A 27,040-nucleotide genomic window follows, 5' to 3' on the forward strand; every position below is an offset into this window, starting at 1 on the left:
ATGCTACCTATAGTTAAAACGCAACAAGCTTGCTTCTTCAGGTCTCTCTGATTTATACACAGTTCTAAGAAACACGATCACCATATTTCAATTGTGGTTAACATATGTTTTGTTTTTAAAACCAATGATTTAGCAAAGTGCGCGCATCTTCAACTACTTAGTTACAGGCGTAATATTCAAGCCAGTGCGGATCGTTTCAAGTCGAATTTCTAATGCGTGAGCTATCGTTGTTTACTATAGCGACTTTTGATCCGTTCGTGCCTTCGAAGGAAGCGTTTTTTCGTCAAACAGAACGGCAGTCAACTGACAAATCGACAATATACAACTACCATTTCTGCCTTCAGTTACCTGTAACTGGGATAATTATATTCTGTACTATAAGCCCTTCAGACTAGGAAGATACTTAAGCCTAATGATATTCTGTGATTTCTGAAATGGTCAGCTAATGAATTGTGAAGGTGAAATTTTTTTTCTACGTAACGTACGTCTAACTAACTCGACACGTATTCTACACAGCGTTACGTGGGCGGTACATGCTGTAGTATTTGGAAAAAAGCCACCGCCTATGATAAGAGGCGCAGTCCTATGAGGTATATCTATACGGCGAGGGTACAGGAAAGGTGTGAGGAAAGCTAACTCATCACTTGGTTTCGGGTAGCTGATAAGATCCATTAATGCCCAAAAAATTCACCTATTGAACAACTCTGTTCGCTGTTGCCATCCTATTCAACTGCATCGCACGCATAGATAGCAGCTATATGTACCAAGCTAAATTAAACATCACAGGAAGTAGAAACATTAGAGTCGCGCTTTTATCAATGTTTTGTATTTAAATTGTCGAAGCTACGTGGTTATATGATAACGGCTAATATTCTGCATATGAAAAACAAATTCAGGTCAGAATAGCAAATAAAACCCCTCACGGAAAGGCTGACGCACGAGGCACTTGAGTAAAGCTTAAAATAAGTAAGCAAATTTAGTCGACGCCAACTGGTTGCCACATCATAAAAAAGTATCGAAGTAATATTCCAGAAACACCGTTGCTTCCTAGCAGAAAAATGCGTCCTCGAACTCGGAAAGCGGTCGATCATCAGTTACTTAACGTGTAATGAGTCAAAGGGCAGAACAACCCTGTTAGGTAACACAAATTCAAATATTTACAACCAAAATGCTTCGCTACAAACACAACCCTCTTCTGCGGTCCTTACTTCCATCTCCAGACACAACCATGGTACACTACGCACTGGCTACCAAAATGCATGTTCGCCATTAGGAATCCGCTTGAGCTTAGAGCATGATGTTCATGCCATGACCAAAACAAGCCGCATCAGCGTATATACCCGGCAGTTAGCCCGTTTTTTGCAAACTTTTCCATATTGTCTGTAAACGTTCGTTGTTGGTTGGTCGCTGTTCCCCAGTCGCTGAAGATGATGACTGTGATGACAATCTAGCAACAGTCATGATGATCATCACAGACGTGTGATTGTCTTTCGCTCCGGTTATTTTATTATTATTAGTCTAGATGTAGATTGCTTCATTATTATATGCACAGCTTGTAATTTTATACAAACCACAAAAATGGACAGATCATCAGGGAGGCGCCCATAGATAACCACGTCCTGTCTAATTCTGCTTTTAATTTCGAATCCGCACACCGACTAGTCCACCCTCATTTAAGAAATATATATATATACTACTATAATAAGTCAGGGTAATACAAGCAGTGGTAGCGACATTCGATTATAAACGAAGTGCGAATTGATGGTCAGTGATCACGAAGCGACCCTGGCTGTCATTACCCCCCCCCCCCCCCCCCGGTGACGCCAGCTACTGCAACGATAATGGTTAAGATTGTAACAACGGCACCAGTTAGTGTTTCTGCTGTGTTATCTGACATTTCATAAAATCATAGCCGTTCCGGTATTTCTTCTCTAGAGCGCGTCGTGGAGCAGTTTGTCTAGACTCGGCTTCCACCTACTGACCTAATGGCGCCACCGTCTTCAAAACCATTTGCCTCGGCCAGTATTTCACTGCAGCAACAACATAGCAGTAGCACTCGAAGCGAATGCTAGCAAAAGCCCTTTGATAAAGTATGAAATTATTGCCGATGCGGATGTCGTCGACTGGAGGTGTCCGTTGCCTTCTTCGTTGCCCAAGTAGTCGTGTAATATTTATACTCCTAGAGTGAAATAATTTGTCTGCTAAACGAAACCTGTGGAGACAGAAACTCTGGGACACCACATCATTAACGTTAAAGGCGAACACAAAATCTGTCAGTAGTTGCATCACCGTCAGATTACGGCTTTTGCTGCTGCTGCGACCGAAAATTGATTAAGTCATTAATGAATGGCTGGAGTTCATTACGTTGAGGGCTGATAATGCTCATATCTAGTTCACTTTTAACACTGAGCTTCATTACCTCAGTCGAAATGGCGATACGACTCGGCAAAGTTTTGAAAAGGTTTCCTTTAAAAAAAAAGCTAAAAACGATCTTTTTCTGGAAAAAAATTTAAAACAATTTTTTTTTTTAAGAAAATCATCCTCTACTTTGTCCTTTTTCATAATCTAACCACAAAAACATATCAAAATCAACTGGATGGAAAGTTTGGACAGAAACACGCCGATTCTGTGATCGCCTTACAACCACTTCTGTGATAGAATGGCATAATCGCTTGTCTATGCATCTATTCTTTTATGCTATGTCTTTGCTTAGCTAGTAAGGCGTATGGATATACCTCACATCGTAATCGGCAGCTTTTTTAGCCGCCTTTGACACAAACGCCACAGACCTGTTAGAAGCTCTCGAAGCAGTAAATATGCGCAGAGATGATTTATGAAATTTGCTGCAACATCTACTGCACAAATATAGAAAGAGCAGAGTAGATAATGGATGTGCGTGCAGACTATCGTACACTGGAATTGCCTATTTGTAAAAAAAAATTGACATCTGTTTAGCAATCTGTCGAAACACTTCTGTGTGATTTCGATGACGCGCGCCAAAGCGGCGTGCGATAATATAGCAGAACGGCGGCGAAAATAGCGTAATACCCGTTCCATCAATCACGCACTGCAGTCATGTGAAACCAATAGACAAGCGTGAATAATAGAGAGTAATATGTGTAGTAATGTGCATACTGATGATAGGTCCCTGAGTTGGCTCATTACGGACAACTGGAATGAGATGCGTGTACGTATTACTTTTAGACTGCTCAGCTGCTTCACAGCTTTTAAAAGTTATCGTATGGCTTTCATCTGAAAAAGTAAACACTTCGACATTTGTCCTGGGGCAACTTATCGAACCAGTTTATCTGGCAGTTTACCTATCACCAGCAAGCAACGAAATAGAGTACCATGCGTCTTTACGTTGGCACCATCTTCATTTCAACAATGTGGGGCAAAAGTCTCCTGACAATTTGAGTTTTTATTCTACATCTGCACAATGCTGTCCAAATTGTATTTCCTTAAGTTGTCTAAGACGACGCTCGTCCTACCCTGTACACAGAAAAAAACAAGTGCTTCTAACGTTTCGCGGCATCCTTCCGCGGATTTTATACTTTTTTTTTTGTTCATTTTTCTATGTTAAGCTTCTTTATTTTTCCTTTGTAAACTTCACCGATGACATTATAACTTGCTATCTTTGACGTACTGTATCTGCACGCGTACGAAAGAAAAATCAGCTGGCAACATCAGCTAAACGCCATCAGTCAACATCTTTGCAACTAACCACAACCAGCACGATCCGTTTATCGACGTCATCTATGGAATCTTAATGTTTTAACAGCGTCATCGATAGCGTCACGTTTGTAATAGTCGTTCCTCTAGCAAACAGAACCGCACAAAAGGTCAAAGATTCGACCAGCAGCTCGAGCTCACCAGCAAAGATAGCCGATAAGATATGTTAGCGGTTATAAGATCGTCACTTTTACCTTTTTTCTTGTTACCGGCCCGGTTGTGTGGGCTGCGCAACAAACAGATTATCATACAACCTAAAGGCCAAAGATGCGACGCGCGGAAGACCATATTTACTCTATCCTCCTCCTACCCGAAGCCGTTACACGCTTTGCATATCGACCTTTGCATGTGTCTTTCGAAACCCCAAAATAGGAAGCGAGAACGGTTGGCCAGTCTCTATTTGGTTTTCGAAATACCGTTGTTTAAACCAGGTTTCCCTCTAGTCTATATGATTGTCAAGCAGAACTCCGGATATGAATCCTGATAAGAAGAGTATGTATAAAAAACGACCCGTTTTTGTAGAAACAAAGTGAGGTCCCTATGTGAGACCTCTTAAACTGAGGACAAATAAAGGAGTTAAACAAAAGAATAACAAAAGGAAGCTAACGTTTATGACTATCATAGTTGGAAGTATCTTTTACAACGTTAAAAGGATGACGAGGAAAAAGCCGCTCAAAACTCCAAACACGGCCATGTGGACTTCTAACTGTCCTTCGAGTACGGTTTCCATGTAATTCGTTCAGTAGACTCCATTTTTATAAGCGGTTTTTCATAGCTGCCATGCGCATTCGATTGAAAGAATTACACAATCGAGCACAGCTTAAAAGAACGAGCTCTTTTCAATCGAACTATGCGTTTGGACGCATTATACATGCCACACCGGTTTTTCTATCGACGTTCCGTTTCCACCACCAATGGCTCTCATATATCAGACCGCGTTCGTTTTTGTTCTTTTGTTTCGAGCGATCCTCCTAGAAGCCGCACCCCATCCAGCATTCTACGCAGTCATGCCCCACGCTACCGACTTCCCGTGCAATTGCTTGCCACCGTCGTGTTGTTTGATTTTGCTAAGAGAGGGAATAATCGTAGTAATCATCAACGACAGAAGCACATCCCGATTAATTAATCTTCGAGAAAACTCAAAAACGTCTCACAGCAATTGAAGTTTCAGAAGACAGACATCCGTTCGTTGGCTGACAAGAGTTTCGGCAGAGCAGATGGCAAGCGACCAGTCGGTTGCATGGGCAACTAAAATGTATTTATCGACGCTTTTTACGAGACTCACGAAACCGATGGAGCTGACTGAACTGTATAGGTATGAACGGTTTAAGGAGTCCGATCCGCGACGTACTGTCGATTTGGTAGCAAGTTAGTAATTAATACGAGATATGCAGCCAACATAGAGTAGAGCGAGGCCCGCAGCAAAAGTACGTTAGAAAGATTAGCAACTGCCATAAAATTGTTTATCAACCATATTATTAGTGGCGTTGATATCGCCATTAAACAAGAAATTTGCCCGAGAATTAGCATTGTTCGTTTGTAATTTGTGATTGAATAATATATGAATAAACGTTATATGGAATGATATTGAAGATCAAATCTTTCCAGTTTATTCTGTTTTGCAGATATAAATTGTTCAAGGGGCAAGATAAAATTTTCCATGCAATTTTCACCATCAATTAGGGTATAATTGTTATAAAAGGGCGCCATCTAGATAGTAAACTGCTTGTCGTGTTTGATTATCATATTATAAAGCGCTAGCAGTATACCACGCTAGCAAAATCGTATCGTTACATTCGTGTAACTAGTGAAAATTAATTGCGCTGACTAAGTTATACTAAATAAGTAAATGTGCAATTACAATTTCAGTAGAATAATGCTCAATTGCAGCGAGCTACCAGTGCCACACAATAGTATGAAGAGCTTCATACTTCAACTGGGTCAGCCTAGCCCTGATGTGAGTACAAACCAGATGGTAAACACAACATCGAATGGTCACACGTGTCGACCTGTTGTTCTAGTCTGTTCTGAAAAAACCTTAACTTCAACGACAACAGTGGACTGGTCCAATATATTCCTCTAAACTTTGGATCTTTGGTCGTACGTAATACGCATGTAGTTAGTTGTGTTTCTACGATTACAACTACTTGTCGATACAAAATAGTTTTATAAAATTTCAATGGGTACCCCAACCATCGTTAAATTATGGCCGCTAGCAAATAACCCGATAATCCAGGTGTGAATATACCATCCTCTGCCAGCTCTAGCTGTATGCTACGGCGCGTCTGCATCAAAATTTTTTCGAACCTCAAGTCCGGTACTACTGCATTAATTTCGTATTGCTTCACACGACTCATGGCCTCCGCCAGCACAAAACTTGTGTCCGCCCACGCTCGATTTCGAACCTACATTATTTCACTAAGTCTCCGTAAATTTAGTATGTACAAAAATGTTACTCTCTCTCCCTTCTGTTACTGCTTCTGTCTCAATTTGTTAAACTCTAATGTACAAATCTGTATCCAACGGATGATCACACCTTTCTAATCTGTTTAGTTGGGCCTCTTTTTACATGTACATCAAGAAGTTACGCGGGAAGAAGCTGCCGACGCTGCCACCACGAGTCAAACAACGCGTAGAAGAACAAAAGGGAATCGTTCTTACATATACTTTATGCCGCACCTACTCCTCCGATTGCTTCCTTCGCTGCATTTATAACAGCTGTTCTAAGTCGACCACTTTTTTTTTTAACTGCGTGTGAACGGAAGTACATGTTGCCGCTGTTCCTGCTTGAACGGCTGGGTTTCAGCTTTTCTGCGGCATCGTCGATGGGCGTACACACGGATCACGCCCGTCAGCTGTGGTTCAAACAACACTTACGTAGTGGGTCACAGCTATTGATTTGTTCCGAGTCAAAACGTCGTTGGGCTATGACTTTTCCTACAGCTGCGCCCACTATCGGCAATGATGACAGAGCCAAATCAACTGCCCGCGTAGTGTGAGGTGGGCGCCGTCATCCACTTTCAAATTAGATGCCGATCACAGGTTGACCACTTAGATCGAACTTTTAAAGGGCACAATAGATTGTTGGAAATGCGAACTATATAGCGACTACAGCTTGATTTGACAAAGAAAAATAACAACGATTAATGAGGCGTATGCGTGTATTCATTGGATTACTTTCAGCTTCAATGATATAGGGTCTCTTTGTCAATCTCATTTGATAACGCATATGTGAAACGCTGAGTGACGAAGGATAGATAGTGTTGGAAATCCCAAGAGCTACTAGCCTTGCTAGCTACCAAATTACGGCTGGTTAAGGTAGAGAGCTATTAATTTCGGCTAGCTTTGTCATTACTATTTCTAACCTTTGTTCTGTTGTAGCTTCAACGATTATATTTTCCCGCGTTCACGGTAAAGTATACCTACTAACACGCGCCGAGCCACATTAAGCTTTACAGGTTTCAAGGTCTTCTGATGAATATCTCCTTGAAATGAAATCTTATAGATCTATTCTTAACTTTGCAAATGTTGCTTCTGCGACTAGTATTTGTTAAGGACTTCCACGTTCCGTTAATTTAGTAGTTAGAGCATTTTTTCCCACCTACTCACAGCAATCATAGGTCTATTATCTATTCATATACAGCTTGAAACTTTCCATAACTTTCTGCCTTTCGAAATCATAGTCTTACTAAATAAACTTTTCTTTGGATTTTTCATTCCTTTGGAAACGCTTCTAGCCCAAAAGGAGCCGAATCTAAAAGCTTAAGAATGCAATAAACGAGACGGCGCGGATCGATAGTCATACGATACTTTGTCTACACCTAGTTTCTCTTTAAATCTGTCTTCCATTCCGCCTACAAACCTCTTTCGTCCTGTAGGATGTTATAAAATTCCTTACATAAGATAGCACATGATTATTATTTTCACGTGCAGCGTACGGTTTTTTAAAGTAATGTCAGTGTCTATCGCTCTTTTTATTAGCATTCACTCTAAGAGACAGCTGGTGCGGTAAGCGTTTTGACACTAGTGGTTTTGGTGCTGAAGCTAGTTGTAGGACGGAGCAGGACAATGATGTTGGCCATACTAAGCGTCCCTACTGGTCGTGACAGTGCCATTGCAGTTGCTAGGTGTAGTGTAACCTTTTTCGTTGTTGCTACTGTTGCTAGAGCTACTGGCACATTTTGACCTTAAACTGGAAACCTTGAAAGGTATTCCCGGGCCGGACCAAGCTAACAGATAGCCGAGTCAGTTGGTAAAGCAATCGGGCCCTTGCATAGCGAGAGGAAGCCAATCGAGAATCCGTCGGCGCATCAGCTACTCCGTTCGAAGCAACTCCGTCACTACAGTAACCTGGTGCACAGGTCGTTTGGCCATTGCTTCGGTGGTAATTGTTTACCATCATGGTAGCGCGGCTTCTACCGTTACTTCTGCTTCATTTAATAAATAAAACTTCATTAAACTTAGTTGAGTCAGGATCACCACATCTATCCTATGCCACGGCAGTTTGATCGGCAAACAGACTGGCGGATTAGCATACATTTTAGCAATCTCGGCGCCGCGGTAACGCGTTTCAATTCAAACCCATGTGTGAACGTAGAAACACAAAACAAAAGCAAAAGAATAACAAAGATGTTATATTTATTACCAGTCGGCAGCACCATCTGTAGATGAGATATGTGTAGCGGTGGCTACAGTAGCATCATTAATAGCAGTGACAATATAAATTTCTGTGTTATATCACAGTGAAGAAATTCGCCTCCGTTGCTTAGAAGAAAAAGTTCAGAAAAGGGAGAAAAAGACGGCAACCAATCAGTCGGGGCACGAGGGTAGATTATAGGGCAACGAAAATCCAAGTCTTACATCGAGGTAAAACAGAAGGAAAGTCGAAAAAACTGACAACAATGACAATACGAAGCAGAAGAGACCATGTCGTTTTTGTCGCGACGACGTGATAAAGTTGCCATATCTTTTATGATGCATATAGTGTGTATGACATACATGGTACACGTACTGTGCACTACTGTTTCCATCTCATCCCTTCCATCACAGAATCTGAAGACATGTAGCATACTACAATGTTTCAGATCTACGTAGAAATGCGTCCTACGGTGATGCGGGTACAAGCCAAAATTTCTTTAGTAGCCCGGCCGGATACGGCTAACACGAACACAAGCGAGCACTGTAAAGGAACGAGTCGTTCTACATGACAAAAATTTGCTTGATTTCAAAACAAACCAAATGTGTATTATAAGCAAAAATAAACGATATTTCTAAATAAGTTGTTGGAATAAGTCGGCAGAGTAAAAGGTTATATTATCATTTGACGGAGACTATTTCAGATCTGTACACCTACCACACTTCGTGTATACAGATTACTGTCTCATTTACGTCGATCGTTCACAAAAATATAACAATAACAACAATAATAATATAACAATAATAATAACAATAACAACTGTATCAGTGTTTTCAATATTGTTTATTCTTCCGATTATTCGCTTAACTCTTGCTTTCAGTTGAGCAACCGGACTTTATATTGCCATTATACTTAGACTATATATATCCTTTAGGAAAAACACGTTTTATTGGTGAACCAACACGCCAATATTTACAATATAGACGAATGAGCGTAACGCGGAAAACGCTTGTCTAGGGTCTAGGATATAGGGCAATTCTAACTAAGTTATTTATAAATCAGTTAGAATTGGCCTAAAGTTAGTCTTATCATTGCCACGGTGGCGGCAGATAAGCATTCGAAAAATATCAGTATACTGAGAACAAAGCCATTATTGATAGACTTTATAGCTGTGCGTGAACATTAGTAAGCATATTAGTTATTTATACTACTCATCAATGCAATACAGTCTTATTGCATATGCACTTTTTTTTATTTAGCTCTAATGTTTTTAATCTTTTAAGTAAATTTTATTTACATGTGTTTTTATCTCATTTGTTTTTTTCTATTTTTTTTTCAGTTTACCTAATTTTACAGCTTTATTCATTGTAGTAACACTTAAAATGGGAAAGGATGATGGCCAAATCCAACTCACTATTTCCTGGAGCCGCAGTAACTATTTGAAGAAGCCAACGGTCGACGTATTAGAAAACCGTGGTGACTTATTTCACAGACGATCGCGCCACTGTCTTCATGGTCAAGCGACTCATAGATTAAATCGATAAAGCAAAACAGCATTACTTCCCAAGAAAACTAACAATGCGGGCTTACAGCGGCAACGATTAAAGACGATGGAATATTCGCAGCGCAACAAACCTCACTACTCGTTTCGTGCCGATCAGAATCGAAAACATGAGGGAGTCTACCGAACGTCTACAATGTACTAGAAGGAACAGCCTTTCTAACACCCGGCATTGAGTTTTCACGTATCAAGAAGTTGTTAAATACAACATACTGAAATTTGGTTAATTAAGCAAACGCAATTGTATGTAAACGTGCAAAACAGAATTCTACGGCTACGCAGGACTGATTACGCATGATGGCGGACGTTAATTAGCAAAAATCAATTAATACAAACATTTTCATCGATTTGCTATTGACACAGCACCATCGTCCTAGCAAGATCATTTGCAATTAGTATTATATGTAATATAGTAATGATAATCTCTAATATAGGTATCTCTAATATATATATAATATATAAAAGTGATAATAATAAGAGATATATTTGTTACAGTATATAATATAATATAGACTTAAATCGCCGTTGTAAAGCACAATTTCGACCTATATAAAGGAAAAATACAGATAAAGTAAGATTCAAAATTGTTCAAACTTTGTCGATTATAAATGGCTCCTAAAGTATAGGCCACAATCTTCGGCAACTCTTTTTAATCGGCAACCTCAATGGCCTTGTCATCACAAAGTTACCCGTAAAAGCCAGCTGCATAACAACAATACCAACCAATCGATGTGTGGCCATCTACCATCTTCAAGCCTATAGGGTTAATATAATTATATAAGCCAGTAGCTACTTTATAGGCTTTAAATCCGCAAGGATAATGATAATCACAGCAAAAAATAGGAAGGATATCCCTGCTTCCAGCCAGTCAGCTCCTAACAACCGCCTTTTTTCGTCCTACAAGCAAATGCCCTGCACACAAAGCAGCCGTACATTTTTTTTGGCATCGGAAGCCACCATAACACACACCGAACGCCCGCACCCACCGAGCGCCAATTAAAGGTCACCATCCTTTTTCCAACGCTTCATTTCACCCGATATTATTGCAGTTATATAGTAACGTACCCATGGCAGGATATGGCCATTAGCGATCTCGTTAGCATGGCAGGCTGTTGTTCTTTACATTTACTTGTATAATTATAACGAGTGGAGACAGGCTACGTATGGAAGACAATACAGCCCGCCTAGCCCCTTGATCAGCTTGTTTCTCAAGCCAGCTTGAGGACCTCTGCACGTCTCTCAACACAGTGACGGTTCACCGAAATGCCCACAGCCAATACGCCAGAACACAAACGTATATAAATATGTAAACACATATTGCATATGTTTTATAGACGGTTATAAGGTTAAGCAGGATAGACCAAGCCGTCAATTAATCTTCAGGAAATTTCGTAGAAACTGAACTGACTGCAAACTGTCAATTTCTGTTAGTGTCGATCTCACAAATGCTTGCGGACAGCTATGCGAAAGGTATTATTTGATATTTTATATTGGCGCCTAAGCCTTGATAGAATAAGATATCGGTCAAACATGGCGGGATCACGAGTGAAAATCGCTATCTTCGATTAGTACCAGTAAAGGTTTAGTACTAAAAAAAACATACAAAATTTACATACGTTCCTGCTTCTGGGTAAAACGATGAAGATAATCTGTCTTCTGTACACTCGAGGAAGAAGTTTATATTGAGGTGCATATGACATTAAGGTAACCCATGCTCCTGATTCCGATTTCCCACGCGGACATGTAAGGTAATAACAAAGAAATAGATCATTAGGTAATTCCTGTCTGCAGGCAAACTTCGCACCCGCACACGTTCGTGAGCATTACTTTTCTTGACGTGAACTAGTTCCTTTGTTTTAACATCTCATTATATTACCGCAGATCTCAACAATAGTTGCCCAATTTATAACGGCTGGCCTAACTTTCGTGTTGATTTTGTACTGCGCTTGCTTGATTAGGCTTCTTTAAATCGCTCAACGCTCTTCACTCTGCTGAATGGTGTAGCGTTGCTTTTTTCTAATCTTGATTTAAGATCTTTTTTAGACGACTATAGTGTACAGTCTACTGATCACAATCAAGAGATAGCATTTTATGGGATAGGAACCACGTGGACAACAATCGCTTCGACTCGTAATTGTATGTATTGTAACCGCCTTCTATCGATTAATCCTTCTCTAAAACTCGACTGAATACATCACTGTAGATGGAATTCGCTTTGTGGAAAAACCAGCAACGCACTGAAGGAAAGAGTCGAATTGATTTCAAAATATTCTAGATCATACCTTTCCACTCCTGTCTTGATTTTTTTTAATTTAATCTCCTTACAGCTAAGCAGATGGAGTATAATAACAAAGCAAACTAGAAATGCTATTTATATTTATTAGTTAATAGAAGATGATAACTCCTCATAGCGTCACGCTTTTAAGCATTTCCACCCGTACCATCATATTAGACTCGAGTCTAAGGTCTAGATACGTTTTACTTTTATCGGCGTTCAAATGAGACTTTGAAAACATTCTTCTATACCTCTTATAATATCAAGCTGCTAAAAATTACCAACGCTACAATTCCTAACAAACAGCTATATAAATGCCATAAAATGCCAAGTCGAACCTGTTATATTATTTCACGGAATCTACAATCGCTCTAAAGGTAAGAACTCTTATCGTACTTAATAGTCTTTACACCATCGTCTCACTAACTTTTAAAAATCCATTAACAATATGCTAAATATTAAACAGATACAAACTAACCACCTCTCTAAGCACGCCGTATATATATATATATATATATATATATATATATATATATATATATATATATACGTACACCTTAAGCGGCGTTTCGGTCATCAAAATCTATTTTTTTTCTGCAATTCTTGCCTTTGATACATAAAACACATGAATATTCCTTCTAAATGTATTTTAAGGTCTACATATCGACTCATTTCGTAAGCTGCCACATGTGGGACGTAGCAAACGCCGCCCTCATATTATATATATAATATATGGCCTTAGCAGTCATCACGGCTAACTTACGTGATCTACATGTTAGATCTAGTCGCCCATGACAGTGAACGATGCTTTTTGGAAATTTCTAATACGACGAGATAGGCATGGCCGATTGAGTACACTTCGTCGTGACGGTCCGTATCGAGTTATATTGGCACTGAAACATTAGAATCTGCCTACTCAAACAAATCTAGAGATTGAACAGAGCTGGAAGGAGTTTTTTCGTCATGCGACTCTTGAAATTTGCGACAGTTTTTGCTCATCTCCTATTTAATGCCATTGCGTTCGCCGCGTCCGATTGGAGAGCAGCGGTTATAAGCTAGCGGGTCTCAAAGGATGTACGCCGAGGGAAAAATAGACAAGTCTAAAGCGTCGTAGCAATTAGCAACAGGTAAAGCTACTGCTGGTGTAGACCGTGCCACAAAGAGATGATTCAGACGGTGCCTCTGGGGGATGCTTTACCCGAAATCACATTTCAGGAGATTGCCATCGAAGCAAACCGTCGCTGGAAGGCGCATTTTAGAGCGGCGAATGCTCGTTCAATTAATCATTGGGGACAAATGTAGCTAAGAAAGTGCTTTGAATAAAGCAAGCAATGATACAACTTGATGTACCACACATGTCTGGTTCAAAGTGCAGATGAATCAATGCGCAAATTGTAGTAGAAGCGGCAACTCGCTGAGGTGCATATGGAAACAAGCCAAAAAGAATGTCGTTGTCTACGAATGGGATTCTTTTTCAGGACAGTCATGTGTCGAATTTAGAAAGGCGCGAACAGGAGAATTGAACAGACGGTAACTGAAATATGCGCGACATCTTGTTAATGGGCATTTTGGAAAGTGCCTTTATTGTATTGGGCATGTTTGTTGATATGGAACCCAAAGAAGCGCACTAATCTACTTGGTTAATACAAGCACTACACTAATTGGTTAACTTATATCTTTTAGTCATGAAATAATAAATTTTTCATCATCAGGTTTTTCTAACTAATCTATGCAAAATTTTATTCTTTCTCTAATCTTTATGTACATCACAAACATAGGGACAAAACAGATTTCAGTGAAAAGCAATAATCCAACTTTTATTGGAGCATGTATATACAATTCTTTTGGCACGACTGATTTCGACAGTGCACTGACGTATACAGAGATGATTCCCATTGATTTTTCTTGGCCGTTTACTTTACATGCGTTCTGTTACATTCGAAAATGGTTTCATCTGGATAGACAGTTTTGGTGACAAAGCGCCATATACTAGATGCGATCAGTTTCCACGAAAACACAGCAACCGTTCCTACTTAGAATACTGAAAAACGTATCATTTTTGATCGCGACTATACGGTTTTCGATAAAAATATCCTAAAAATGTATTTTTCTATTACTTATTAGTTTTTGAGCGAACTGTCAATTTCAGCCAGTTTGTCTGCGCTGACAGCAATTTGCCGCTCATCGTGTTTGATTATTACTATAATAGCAGACGAGAAAACTGCAAATCACCTTTTAGACAACTGCATTTATTGCAGGCCATGTACTCAAGTGCTATGTTCCTGTAAAAGCTTATCGATTGCACGGTACAAATAATTCCATAAAATTTCAGTGTCCCTCAAAAAACAATCATTCCTATCTATTGTTTACGAACGTACTTTTTACCGTGATTAGACATAGATAACGACATTTTCACTTATGACTTAACTGTTTGTCAAGTGACTCAACTATTTTTTGATTAATTTCAGAACACGTGTGTAACCGTACTTTCCCTATTTCTTAAAAAAAGCACTCGTAAATATGTCCATAATGATACTAAGAAAAGTTCTACGCCATGATTTTTATCTATAAGCAAAAAAGGGCAAAAAAAATAGAGACACACAATCAAAAGAAAGAATTTTCTTAGCGCGTAGTTCACGTTGTCATTGAAACAAACATAATGCCTCAGTTGTACCTCTACAGCGTATGCTATGGACACGTGCTAAGTGACGTCGAAGGAGAAATACCTGCGGAGAATAATACATGCGGAAGTTCTTTTTTGCCAACATAAACAACGTCAGTTTACCTACCTTATACCTTCTTATGCTCAAAGTCGTATCGGCGTCCGTCCCGCTTCAAGCAGTCCATATATTTATAAACAGCGAGCAGACAGAATAGCTGACGTTACCGATCCAACATCAGTAAATCGACTGACTTACACGTTATTGGCAGTCGTCAAACAACTGGCAATGAGATAGATCAGATATCCGGGCGTCAAGATCATCGATAGCTGTCGTAATAGTAGTGGTACACGAGAATGGCTAACACAATAGATAAAAAAGTATAAAGTCTACTGACTGAAGTCCTAGAGGGTTCACGTCTTCACAGCGGTAACGAGAATTCCGCTTCACTAGTAACAGGATTCACGCGTAGACATTCAACCTATCAAGTATGATTCACTTTCAATACACACTCTTTACGCACACTTTTCAAAGCTTTTCGTCAACGCTGTTCTGTTATGCTCGGAAATGGAGAGGGATTATCCTACACGTCCGGAATGTTCGGCTGAGCAGTAATGATTACCGTTGTGGCCATCGAGTCGGTTGTATCCGAATGTTACGTATTAATCTATGAACAAATTTCTCAGAGCACTCAGACTGTTCTTATTAAGAACGCCACATTTGCACTTGTAAAGACAGACAACATTAGACTTTCATACATAAGCTGTTATTACAGGCAGTTGTCACCGCTGCCAACAAGGTCGCGCTTAACACAGATTATATATCGTCACATCTTACATTTACATTAGATATTTATACATGTAGAATAGACCAATTCACAAGGTATTTATCTGCTTTCCATTTCAAGCTCTTAATTCCACATGGTGCCTGGAAAATTAGCGATGTAGTCAGGAACGTTGTCTCCTTACTGGTGTTTTTCTGCAAATGTTTTGCTGCATTCTCTTTGTAAAATTGAAAGGTCGAATCAAATATATTATGCTGGATCTAACCTTAAGCTCCTGCTACCAATTGGGAGCCTTGTATTGGGCAAGTTTAAAAAATCTGAGGCGCTAATTTTACTTCTTGTACTCTTGCGCCCGTAAACACTTTCTAAGCATCGTAGCCTTGTTCTTCTGTAATTTCAGATTATCGTGAAAAATTTCGCTGTCGACGACTGGCCGCTTCTATTATAGGCTCGATTGAAAAAGTGATGAATTTGAATCCGATTTTGCTGATACTGTTGAACGAATGTGCTATTATATAGATTTCAAGTTAGTCATGCACGCACGCATCCACATTAAAGAAACGACAATCGCGATGTACGGCCAGTAGCAACAGCTGATCACAACTTTCATTAGCAATAGCAGACGTGACTTATTCCTAGCGACATCACTGTTCATAGAACACGCACAGTATCGTTTCACAATAACAACCTGCCTGGCGAATTCATTCGATTTTGTCAATGAGCCCCTGAAACCCTCCGATATTCTGACAGTCCGTCCCGTAATTACGTTACAATTATTACACCATTAGTCTATCGTCGAACGGCATTGCCATATGACGGAACAGCAGCCAATAGAAGGGATCGTCGTCCATCCAAAGGCCGGACTTCGAAGGGATCCCTTTAGCCTCTGCAAGAGATACCAGCTCACTTATCAACAAACGTAGTCTCCGCTGTGCTCAACCGTAATAAATTGACACTCGTCTCGTTCATTTATCCGCACTAGTTCATGTAAGCCGTCCAGCACTGGCCTTGGCTACAGATTCTTGCACCACTCAAAACGAACTTCACCACTGGCAGCTCTCCAGCTCACTGTACTAGTGCTCTAAGACTGAGCGACAATCGCCGGACAGCAAAACAGCACGCACCCCTAATTTAGGTGGTGGCTTATTATACACTCTCAGCACTGCCTTACTGGCTGGAGACTTCGACACTCTCTGATCGCTCCGCCAGTGAAACTACTCTATATTACTATCGGTGTGTGTACCCCTGTGGTCTGCCGTCCGGACAGTGATGTAGACGGCAGACTGGCTTAGCCCTAAAACCCCCCGGTGGCGAACACCTGCAGATCGTGGCTCCGTGCTTTGGACCGTGAGTAAAACATTAGTGGATTCCAAGGATTTTTGCTGATTTTTCACAGAAACAAAGCATTAAGGTTATATGAATATAGATGGTCGGTGACGCCGTGCTTTACAGAGGGGAGCAAAAAAGTAAATCATTTGATACACGAGCTCGGATTCACCGGAAAAAGTAAATAAAGAGACAATGATAACTTGAGCGGACGTGTGATACAAAGTGCACCTTGAAAACAGAGCGGCAGTAATAGCAAGCAGTGGAAAGTCTTTAAGGGCTTTTTATGAAGGGTAAATGTCCAAAAATCACAAATAGACAACGGCATTTAGAGTAAGCTGAAAGCGACGATCCAAGGAGATCATAGTAAAATTTAAAAGTCATAGTAAACAAAATCATCGTTTAAAAATTAATGGATTATGAAGGGGTGAACCAACGAAAATAAACGGCTTGGTGTAGCAGACGACGGAATTCTCTGTTCGGAGTCTAATGGCTAGAGACAAATAGTAATCTGTTTAGTCAACAGTAATGATAGTATATTGTAATTTGTATTACAGAAATATATTTTATAGTAATATTAACACGAGTAGTAGTCCTTTTAATATTACTATATCATCACTTATAAAAGTTTATTCATGTTGATGGTGCTGTTACTCAATTATTTTTTTTTTATTACGAAAATTAACCTCGTCTTCAAAACACTTGACCTACTATCTTGCAACAGTAAAGGATGTCACCTATCCGTAAACAATAACAAACTGAATCGTACAGTTGCGTTGACAGACTCTTATTAGCAAATGCATTCTAAAAACAAAAATCCTTATACTTGCTTATTCATGTTAGTCATTGTTGCATCATTATTAAATGCAAAAAGTACGACACGGGCGTATAGTTTTTGCCCTACACTTAAATTTTGTCGACAATTTTCCTCCTCGACACACGGCAGCTAATTTCTCATATGGCTAACAGATCTTTTTAGATCCTTTTGGCATACATGTAACACGCTAGAATCTACTACAATAAAAAACGTTTGAGTGTTGAAAGATGGTTGTATAAGCTTTTTATTTTGTAAAAATTCTCTAATTTAAATTTAATGGATCTAATTTACAATTTATTGCCAATAATAAACAATAATCATTTTGCCAACAAGCGGCTACAGACGACACATTTCCTGAAGTTGAACAACACGAAGAATTTATTTGCTTCCATCAACTACACTCATTTCCTAAACCGTTCACACTTATGTTTGTATTTTTTTCCATCTATTACCAATTTTCGTCTTATATGAGTTATTATGTAATAATGTGTTTCATGGCTCAAAGTTTCTACTACTGTCTGTAAATGTATGCATATATATATAAAACAACAGGTTTCATCAATGCAGAAGCTGGATTCAGTTCAGCAACATTCAAACCTTCAGACTCTCTTTCACGACATCGTCGCATATTTACGACCCAGATTGCATCTTCTCGCAAAACAATAAAGGCCGACATGCATCTTTAACGCCCTAGTGGACTAAAGATATAAGCGCGTTCCCGAACTTGAGGTTGCGCGTGAACTACAAACCAGTCAGGAATAAAAAAAAAAGACGTATTCCCTTTTTCCGTTTAGAATTGAATATTAAAAAGCTTTACACGACGAAATGTTCGGTTTAACCGCGGCTATATTCTGCCTGTGGTATTTATTGCAGTACAGCCCAGGGTGCAAATTATTCAGCCAAGGATATATTACGCCAATCGTTTAATATTTGTTAGTTCCTTTTTTTCGTTGTGGTCTTCTTTAAAAATGACCTATAATAACAGACCGTTGTTTAAGGTGGTTCGGGTGTTTTTGCACGTTCAAAATTCCGGGCGCTTTCTGTAGGCGCTACCTGTTTTTTTCTTTACTAAACAGTGTTTTTGTTTTTTTAGTTTCGATCCCGCTCCCTCTGAATTCGGGTGCTGTACGTTCGTGAAACGATATTCCATGAATCCATATAGCGATCCATGCACATTGATAGGCATTTCTGAAAGGTAGAGCCAAAATGACAAAAAAGAAATACAAGATTCATAAAAATCCAGGACCGTCAGTTTGTTCCTTTTTCAATATTGTTTCAAGAAATTTTGAGTAGAATCGAGGAGGCTTTACAATACACAAATTTCACCCGTTACGAAAAATGCTATGCACTCTGGCTTTTTTTTTTTTATTAATAGTTTGTTTTTTTTTTAATTGCAAGCTAATACTCTTGAAAATCATAATTAGTAACATTGTATGTCAGTAATATGACTAACTTATACAAAGATGATTTAAAAATAATTTTCTAATAGGAAGATTAAGGAAATTAGGGTAGTAGAGCAAAAGAAGAATATGAGGTGAAAATTTTCGTTTGTATACGTATTTGTTTATTTTTATGGTTTCCCGTCCTGGATCTCACCTGTTCGGAATTGTCTATCGAACTTCCCGGCTTGACAACACACTTCTGGAAACATTTTTCCGTCATTTTCTGAAATTGGGTTTTTAACATATTGAAAGATTCGAGTTGATTTCGAGTTTCTGTACTCAGTTTACTCGCTGGGATGTGCACGCGTTTCGGGTCGATCGTTTATTTAACGCACAAATGACTGACGTCTTTGTTTGCTTTGCTGAAGTTGTCGTAGTCTGAATTACTATTAGAAGACTGTGTGTTAATAGTATACCTTATTAAAATATAAGAGTCGGGAACATTTCAAAAACGCGCACACAGGCTTTAGGTAGATATAGACACGTGAAAGGGGTTAGTCTTAATATTATTTTCTTGCAACAACCCACTGTCTGTTCTTGGTTCAAGGCATTATATTGTCGAGAGTATCCTCGAACGCATTGACGACAGCATACACGATATCGTTATTATTCAGACATTTTGAATCGGTAAAAACAAACCTGAAGAAGCTCCTGTGCGTTTGCGATTGCTATCGATTGTTTGACCTGATCCATAATATCTTCTTTTTGTGCGGATGTAATGTTGCCGCCGGCTGGAAGCGAATCACTAAGAGACGCCATACTGCCGATTGAGTGGCTTAAGTCGGCAACGATTTACGCTGGGAAAAATCGATGTTCGCATGAACGATAAGCGTTCGTTGCCACAAAGATACAATCGCTCAGTGGAAAGCAGCAAAAAGAGCACTCGGAGCCTGAATTGGATAGTGATCTTCGTACGGCGCGGTCGCCAATCAAAAGTCAACGTGAGCCATCAACCGCCACAAACATCTACGCGAGAGGTAAGTTCGTATCGAATCGATACACAGTCAAAAGTAGTCATTTCGGAACTTCGCGATACATATGAGTGGTTTATGCCCTTGTCGGGGATATCGCTCATGGATAAATACACTGGCGAGATCTCTACTCGCTTTGCGATGATTTTCTCCGTGGACGCTCACGGCTGGGCCGTTTACGGCGGACAATTCGCTTATTTAAGCAGCATAGAGGGAGCAGCATTCGGGCTTGAACAATAGTTCTAATCTTACTAGGTAGGAAGGGCTCAGCGTTCGATACAAAACGAAACAGGTTTTGTTGTTGTGGGATCATTCCTCGTGGATTAACTCGGATTTTTTTGTGCGAACTCGGTGTGTTAATATTTCAGCTCGACACCAAAATGACTAAAAAGCTTTGCTATAACAAAGGTTGCGCCCAGAATTTCGACGAAAATGAGAATAAATACGGTGAGTTGAGTCCGACGTGGGTGTCTGTGTTAGCAGTAAAAATCTACTCTCTTCCTTTGGTGAAGTATGTTTTCAGCGAAATTATTGGTGACTGTTATCAAAGACAAAATTATGCTGCCCATTGTATAGAGCTGCGAGGCAAGATTAGGATTTGATGACAGCTTTTTATTTACACCGACGTAATTTCCGTCGCAAGTTGTAGTTCCATATCTTGTTTAATAAATAGGGGGTAGAGAGGTCATGTTTAGGCCTAATTTGTTCTGGAGTGTTCGATTCCTTCCATTTTAAGCTGTGAGAGTCTTGTGAAAAGATTTTCCCCTTGTAAGAAGATAAATATTAAATGGTTAGTACTGCAAATTAACCAACAATGATGCGTTGTGACAATGACGAATTTAAATTCTTTCTGAATCGAAGTAGTCCTCAGACTGTAATAAAACGGCGTCCGTTTGCAACAAACTTTAGTTAAGTAATCTATAAGCTGATAAGAAAATTCTTTTAAATTATTTCCTTATGTAAATTAATTTGGATGTTAAAATACTATTTGATAAAAGGCAAAAAAAATGTTGAGGGTAATTTCATTTTAAAGGTACACACAGGATACAAATACGTCATTATGTTTAATTTGCGTTATAAAACCTAAGAAATTCATTTAACCGAGCGACGATAGTATTGAAAGGGTCTTAGCTTTCAGCATGGATAGTTTCATTTTGTTGGAAATTCTACACTATAAGGCTACAAATACGTATTCAAATTGAATGGCTAGTTAAATCAAAGGCAACTGTAACGATTGTGAAGAAACGTATTTGCGGCGACAGTGACTAGCAACGCTCAAAAAACCAGCGAAAATAGAAATGGAGCATACGAGAGTGTCGATTGTAAACGCAGATGCGTCAAAAGTAATTTTTCGTTTAAGCGTGTTATAGACACCACTCAGCCTTTCAGAGCTCAAATGATTGATTTAATCCAACATTTCTGTATATTCTTTTGTTATACGCTCATTTAGATGCATGTCGTTACCACCCGGGCGTACCAGTATTTCACGATGTCTACAAAGGCTGGTCCTGTTGTAACAAAAAAACGATCGATTTCACAGAATTTCTCAACATCAAGGTATTGTGTACATCAATTATAGAGTAAGATAATTCCGGCTAATTGTATTGACATAGTCATTCACATAGCGTTTTCTAAGAGGAAATAGTTCTTCCAATGAATAGGTATGTTTTGGTGATATATTTGCCTAGTTAATTTATCAGCTTATTTTCGAATCCTAGCCTTATTCTATGCTGCTATAGGTCTATACAGTTGCGCAGATGGTATATAATTAGCACGAACTTTTTAACGTGTGACATTTTAAAGCATTAGAACGGATCATTGTTCCATACAGGGATGCTCCGTGGGCCCCCACAGCTCTGTCAAACCACCAGAGACGTCTAAACCGAAACAGAACCTACATATTGATGTACCTGTTGCAAAGGTAAGCTAAACATATAAAACATGGTTGTTACTTCTTCTGTGTAATTGTCTTACAACACACTACAGTGCCTCCGAACCTTTTTTTTTTTTGCTGTAAACCACTTTGAATATTTTCAGGGGCAAATAAGTTATTGTCAGTGTGCGTAAAGTAATCTACCGGCATTGTCTGTAATGGCTAGGAATATTAGCAATATGCAAAATGGGACAAATGTGGGCTTACAGTAAGGAACAATTTGGGTCTGAAAGTGAGAAAACGTTTCCCATCAGGATTGGGAGCAGATTTCCAACTAATAAACATGCCAAGTATAATCTTCACGTTCGTATACTTTATTTTTTTATCTATTATAAACCTATTCTGTCTCACTCTGTGTTCATAATTTTACTTTTGCCGTCCTTACTAGTGTGCAGCTGTAGGTGACTGTACTGATGGAAGACGTAACAATGCACATAGCTTACGAATTTACTGTCAGACGTTGGTTTGTCGGCATTTTGGAAATAAACTACAATGATCCAGTCGCTTTACGCATTGTAACAATTATGTGAATGCGTTGAGTCTTACATCCGGTATTACGTTTGTACAGATAGAATACTGTGTTTTTGTCTTCTTTATACTCTATTTTTTTTCTGCACGTTATTATTTATGATTATTTACTGTTGCCAACCAGCACGTAAATTCGAAAGTTGGTGTACTTCCGTTTTGATAACGCTATTCTTGTATAGCTTTTGCCATAGGTGCATTGTTACTTCTAGGGGGTAATTAAAAGATCTATTAGTAATATTCGATTAGATAATGTAGAAAATAATAAGTAAATGCTTTTCCTAACAACTATGATAAAATATTTTTACAGGGTAATGCTGCAGGAGATTGTGAAAGGGTAATTGCATTATACGTCATGCTTTTACAATATTTTGAACACGTAATGTTTACTAAATATGCCATATACAGCATTTCTGTAATGCTACGTGATCCAATAGGAGATTAGGCGATGTTTGGATAAAAGCATATCTGATATGTTTCTCTCTCTCTCTCTCTCTCTCTCTCTCTCTATGTATATATATATATATATATATATATATATATATATATATTGAAAACGAAAAAGGTCAAAAAGGAAAATATCGACTAAATATATTGTTTAATGAAGCTATTTCGGGACTATTCCGTGTTTGGTATCTTGTATTTCTTTTTTACTAAAATATATATCGTGACGAACATCGCTAAATAAGTGTTTTGGTCTCATTAGTTTTCTTAATGATATTTAGGCGGGTATACATCTTATATCTGCTAAGCGTTCGACTTAGTTCGCTTTTCCAAGCAATACATGAAGTAGTTTTTCCGCCGCACTGAAATTTACGCCAATTTTAGTGTCAATCGATAATGCAGAATTACACGAACAGTACTCAATTAGTTGCTCGACTAGCTAACGGATGCCTTTGATTCCTTAATTTACTTCAGGAGGTTCGGGCCCCCACGACGGCGATGCCTCGACCGTCGAGTTCGGAAAAGATGATAAAGCTTCCGTTTAAAGTCAGCGAGGGCCTCAAACCACTGTTGGAGAAACTAAACGAGACTGCCGACCTGAAGAAAGAACGCAATATCGAAGTTGGACAGATTCCTTTTGGTGAGTGGAAAAAATGGATACAACTACATGCTCCTCAGATAAAAATGTTTTTTTTTTTTTTATTAGACTGTTTTCCATACGTTTGTATTAATGATAGACGGCAAACTGCAGGGGAAGTATTTGCTAATCCGGTATCTTAGAAGGCTTAGATTTGAAAAAAGATACTCGCACTAGAAGAGGCAAAACGGTTTCGTAACCTAGTTGAAAAAAATACGTCAAAATTTATATTCCAAAGACAGAGATGTCTGCGGCTGGCTGAATGTTAGAAGAGGGAAGTTTCTCTGTGAACATTCAGTTTCACCAAAATTGAATAGGTTCATGCACCATGTCGCGTATTTGCCTACTGCATTTAGAGGTATGTGCTAGTCTAAGCTTACAATTAAGTGTAGACACACTCTATGTTGTGCGGGGAGCCAGCTGTCTAGGCCTATGCTTAATAGTAGCTAAGTGTTGCTTAGCTGTCAGTAGCACCAGACGTAAATTGATCGTAACCATGTAAAGCTTTTGAGTTGAAAAACAGGGCTGTTATAGGTGTGCAGATCCACACTTTCCGATGGCTGTTTTACGACCCTCGCAAATAATACGGTACGTTGTTTCGAACATAAAAAACTATACATTTTTAAGTGTTAAGTTTCCCCGAGACTGCCAATGTTTACGTGTGCGGTTGTTGTTCATTTCAACGAAAATAATCAATTGCCCTTTCATATTACACATTACCCTATCTCGTGTTCAAGGCACACAGTGCAAGAATTCCGGGTGTAAAACAACGTTTATGGGTGACCACACCAACAACGAAACTTGCTACTATCACGAAGGAGCACCAGTCTTTCATGAAGGTATGAAATATTGGAGTTGTTGCCAACGGAAGACATCGGACTTTGCCGCATTTCTTGATCAGGAGGGCTGCAGCAGCGGTAAACATGTGTGGTTCAAGCAGGTGAATGTCTCGTTTTAATTTCTGTTTGTTTGCTTAAATTATTTGTGTATTAATTCTATGCAACAAATAGGGTAGAATTTGTCTGATTTTGCGCACGCTTTCTTAACACTTGGACGTAAAAACTCTGTCAGTCAGAATTAATCTCACAGCTCGTTCGTACAAATTCAGTTTGTGCTATATGGTGCAGTTCTGGGCAGGCATCTACCCTACAAATATAGTAAGCTCTCAGTAAGAGCAGACTGAGAGGAACAGAATAAGTTGCAGCGTTTGCGGACTTCAGCGCTGAAAACCAGTGTGAAAACAAAATATTGCATTCATTTTCATTTATTTCTCAACAGGCGGACAACTTACCTTAGACAAGTAACTGTAAGCTTCAGGTTCTCGTTTATTACACTTGCTATCTTTTGCGTAATGTAGAAAGTATATTCGTTATATAGATACTTGAACCTATATTGTGCCTTCGTACTTCCCGAAAAATCTGGCTATAAGCTGAACAAAAAAACTTTTACATCCAGGCGTATATTAATCTACTGAAATACTTATATTTTTGGAAGACTTGAAAGCATTTTGTTTTGTGTATATACTTGTGTTTTCCAGAAAATTACGGAACAGGCGGTGACGTGCCGATACGATTGGCATCAAACGGGATCTGATGTTGTCATATCGGTGTTTGCTAAAACATCGATCCCAGATAAATCTTTCGTTGAGCTCAATCCAGTAAAGTGCAGAATTCATCTTGTTTTCGGTGCCGAACGCAATGTTTTTGAGAAGACAATCATACTTGGAGGGGTAAGTTCGCCTTTCGTATATATCTCGTAAGGATTTATTCAGCGAAAATAACACGTCGATTGGCGCATACATGGCTACTCATGTCCATATACTGATATAACTGTAGTTCATACGAACGTGGAACGATCTATTTGGAATTTTGCTGTTGTCCGGTGGTAGCTGGCTAAGGCAACTAACAGTAATATAATAATAATAAATTATTATTATTATTATAGGCGCTCATCCGTGTATATCCTATTTGAAGACTCTAATGGCATAATTGGCTAACGAAAAACTCGAAATATCTAATGTTTATAGTTATCGGCTCTTCCAGATTGTCGATGTCGCCTCATCGTCTGTGAACTTTTTCGGCTCTAAGGTCGAGATCGCAATGAAGAAAGCCGAAGCAGTTTCATGGCAACATCTCGTGTGGAACGGACCTTCTGATACGCTTGCGGGCGAAGAAGAAAAAAAGGAGCTCACAAAAGAGATGGATAATGTCAGCCTGGACGATGTCGAAGTGCTCGTAAACCAGGAGGCTGTTGAAGATGCCAAAAAGCGTTTGAATATGGACGGTGTCAATATGGGCGCTGGGGGATCAGCTTGACAATAACATTAAACCGTGGGCAGAGGAAGTTTCGATTCACGTTATTTATTTAATGATTGCTGCTGTGTGTCAAGCTTCGTCAATAATAAATATTTAGCTACGTAAAAGCAACGGTAGAAAACGTGTGCTAACGTTTACACTAAAACCGTATTTAAGCGCGTCTTAGTTTCAACTTCAGTGGCTGATTGCGAAGCGGGTTCGAAGGTGCGAAATACACCACACAGGAGATGACATGCAGTTTCGAGAAGTCGTATAGGCTTTTAAGCGAAGACTAACGTCGTTTAGGATACGCGTTGTTCGGTATGTTCCCTGATGATTGCTTAGGCTTAGTACTAAGTGTATAGGATTTATACTGACGGGCTCAAAGCTCATTTGAATTTTTACTTTACGTGTATTGAAGTACTAGGAGAGCAACAATGAGAAGAACTTGTGAATCAGTCAAGCCAGTTTTTCTCTCCTTTTTTTATACGAAACATGGATATAATTCAAAACTTGAATGGAATAATACCACAAAGCTGGTTAATTCTTCATAATACATAAGACAAAGATCAAAACTAACAATACAAGAAGTACCTGCAAAATTTTCGTTTATGATTTGTAAATAAAACTGTTGCTGTGAAATACTATGAAAAGAGAATCCGCTAAATTCGCTTAATTTGTTTAATTGACAGATCCATATTTAAATGAGTGAGTCCTACCAGCAATGTCTTTAGATAATGAGCACATTTCTTGCTGTAATGCACATTTTAACCTTCAAATTTAACATTTAAAAGGAATATTCTTTTTGTTAATCGATGTACTTAATTCTTCGGCTCAGTATCGTCTGATTATCTAGGATTGGTGAATTATAGTTATTAAATTAAAGACAATGTGACACTGAAACCTAAACGTGTCACCAATGTCGTTATGTTAGGCAAATCCTTACGGGTTTAAGATTGAACAAGGAAATCGCGTCTAAGCAAAAAAGAGAGCATCGTCTATT

The 27,040-nt window shown here is 39.0% G+C and overlaps 3 protein-coding genes across 7 annotated transcripts in view; 1 reads left to right on the forward strand and 2 right to left on the reverse strand.

The window, feature by feature from the left end:
- LOC111244449 (E3 ubiquitin-protein ligase RNF19B-like) overlaps window positions 1-17,226 on the reverse strand; it is a 58,401-nt gene extending 41,175 nt beyond the window's left edge. Inside the window, exons 1-2 of one of the 4 annotated variants that reach the window (XM_022791615.2) lie at window positions 15,001-17,226; window positions 11,546-11,646 (exon numbers count right to left, since the gene is read on the reverse strand). The gene's annotated coding sequence lies outside the window, so the exon portion shown is untranslated. Of the gene's footprint in view, window positions 1-11,545; window positions 11,647-14,993 lie in introns of all 4 variants that reach the window. The other 3 variants (XM_022791614.2, XM_022791616.2, XM_022791613.2) reach the window with 3 other exon arrangements.
- Window positions 17,227-18,141: 915 nt separating this feature from the next.
- Window positions 18,142-20,176, reverse strand: LOC111244718 (mitochondrial import inner membrane translocase subunit Tim13-like). Its single transcript, XM_022792069.2, has 3 exons — window positions 19,873-20,176; window positions 19,388-19,456; window positions 18,142-18,979 (listed from the first exon to the last, which is right to left on the reverse strand). Exons 1-3 carry the CDS (start codon window positions 19,990-19,992, stop codon window positions 18,881-18,883), a joined length of 288 nt encoding a protein of 95 aa, XP_022647804.1. The 5' UTR covers window positions 19,993-20,176; the 3' UTR covers window positions 18,142-18,880.
- Window positions 20,177-20,308: 132 nt separating this feature from the next.
- On the forward strand, window positions 20,309-26,695 carry mora (cysteine and histidine rich domain containing protein). Of its 2 annotated transcripts, XM_022792067.2 has the most exons (9): window positions 20,309-20,459; window positions 20,573-20,651; window positions 21,655-21,761; window positions 22,036-22,125; window positions 22,973-22,999; window positions 23,581-23,746; window positions 24,481-24,683; window positions 25,281-25,472; window positions 25,786-26,695. In XM_022792067.2, exons 2-9 carry the CDS (start codon window positions 20,585-20,587, stop codon window positions 26,056-26,058), a joined length of 1,125 nt encoding a protein of 374 aa, XP_022647802.1. In that variant the 5' UTR covers window positions 20,309-20,459; window positions 20,573-20,584; the 3' UTR covers window positions 26,059-26,695. The 2 variants fall into 2 exon arrangements, with proteins under 2 accessions (XP_022647802.1, XP_022647803.1); XM_022792068.2 differs by lacking the exon at window positions 22,973-22,999.
- Window positions 26,696-27,040: the final 345 nt, after the last annotated feature.

This window comes from Varroa destructor, unplaced genomic scaffold (genome assembly GCF_002443255.2).
Source record: "Varroa destructor unplaced genomic scaffold, Vdes_3.0 BEIS01000002.1, whole genome shotgun sequence".
In the NCBI taxonomy this organism is placed as follows: domain Eukaryota; kingdom Metazoa; phylum Arthropoda; class Arachnida; order Mesostigmata; family Varroidae; genus Varroa; species Varroa destructor.

Excerpts from the sequence above, each read along its gene's own strand:
- LOC111244718 (XM_022792069.2), bottom strand. The coding sequence starts at position 19,992 with ATGGCGTCTCTTAGTGATTCGCTTCCAGCCGGCGGCAACATTACATCC. Across the intron at positions 19,457-19,872 it reads ACGCACAGGAGCTTCTTCAG|AAAATGACGGAAAAATGTTT; the intron begins GTTTGTTTTTAC and ends ACCCAATTTCAG. Across the intron at positions 18,980-19,387 it reads CGATAGACAATTCCGAACAG|AAATGCCTATCAATGTGCAT; the intron begins GTGAGATCCAGG and ends TCTACCTTTCAG.
- mora (XM_022792067.2), top strand. The coding sequence starts at position 20,585 with ATGACTAAAAAGCTTTGCTATAACAAAGGTTGCGCCCAGAATTTCGAC. Across the intron at positions 22,126-22,972 it reads TTGATGTACCTGTTGCAAAG|GGTAATGCTGCAGGAGATTG; the intron begins GTAAGCTAAACA and ends ATATTTTTACAG. Across the intron at positions 23,000-23,580 it reads CTGCAGGAGATTGTGAAAGG|GAGGTTCGGGCCCCCACGAC; the intron begins GTAATTGCATTA and ends AATTTACTTCAG.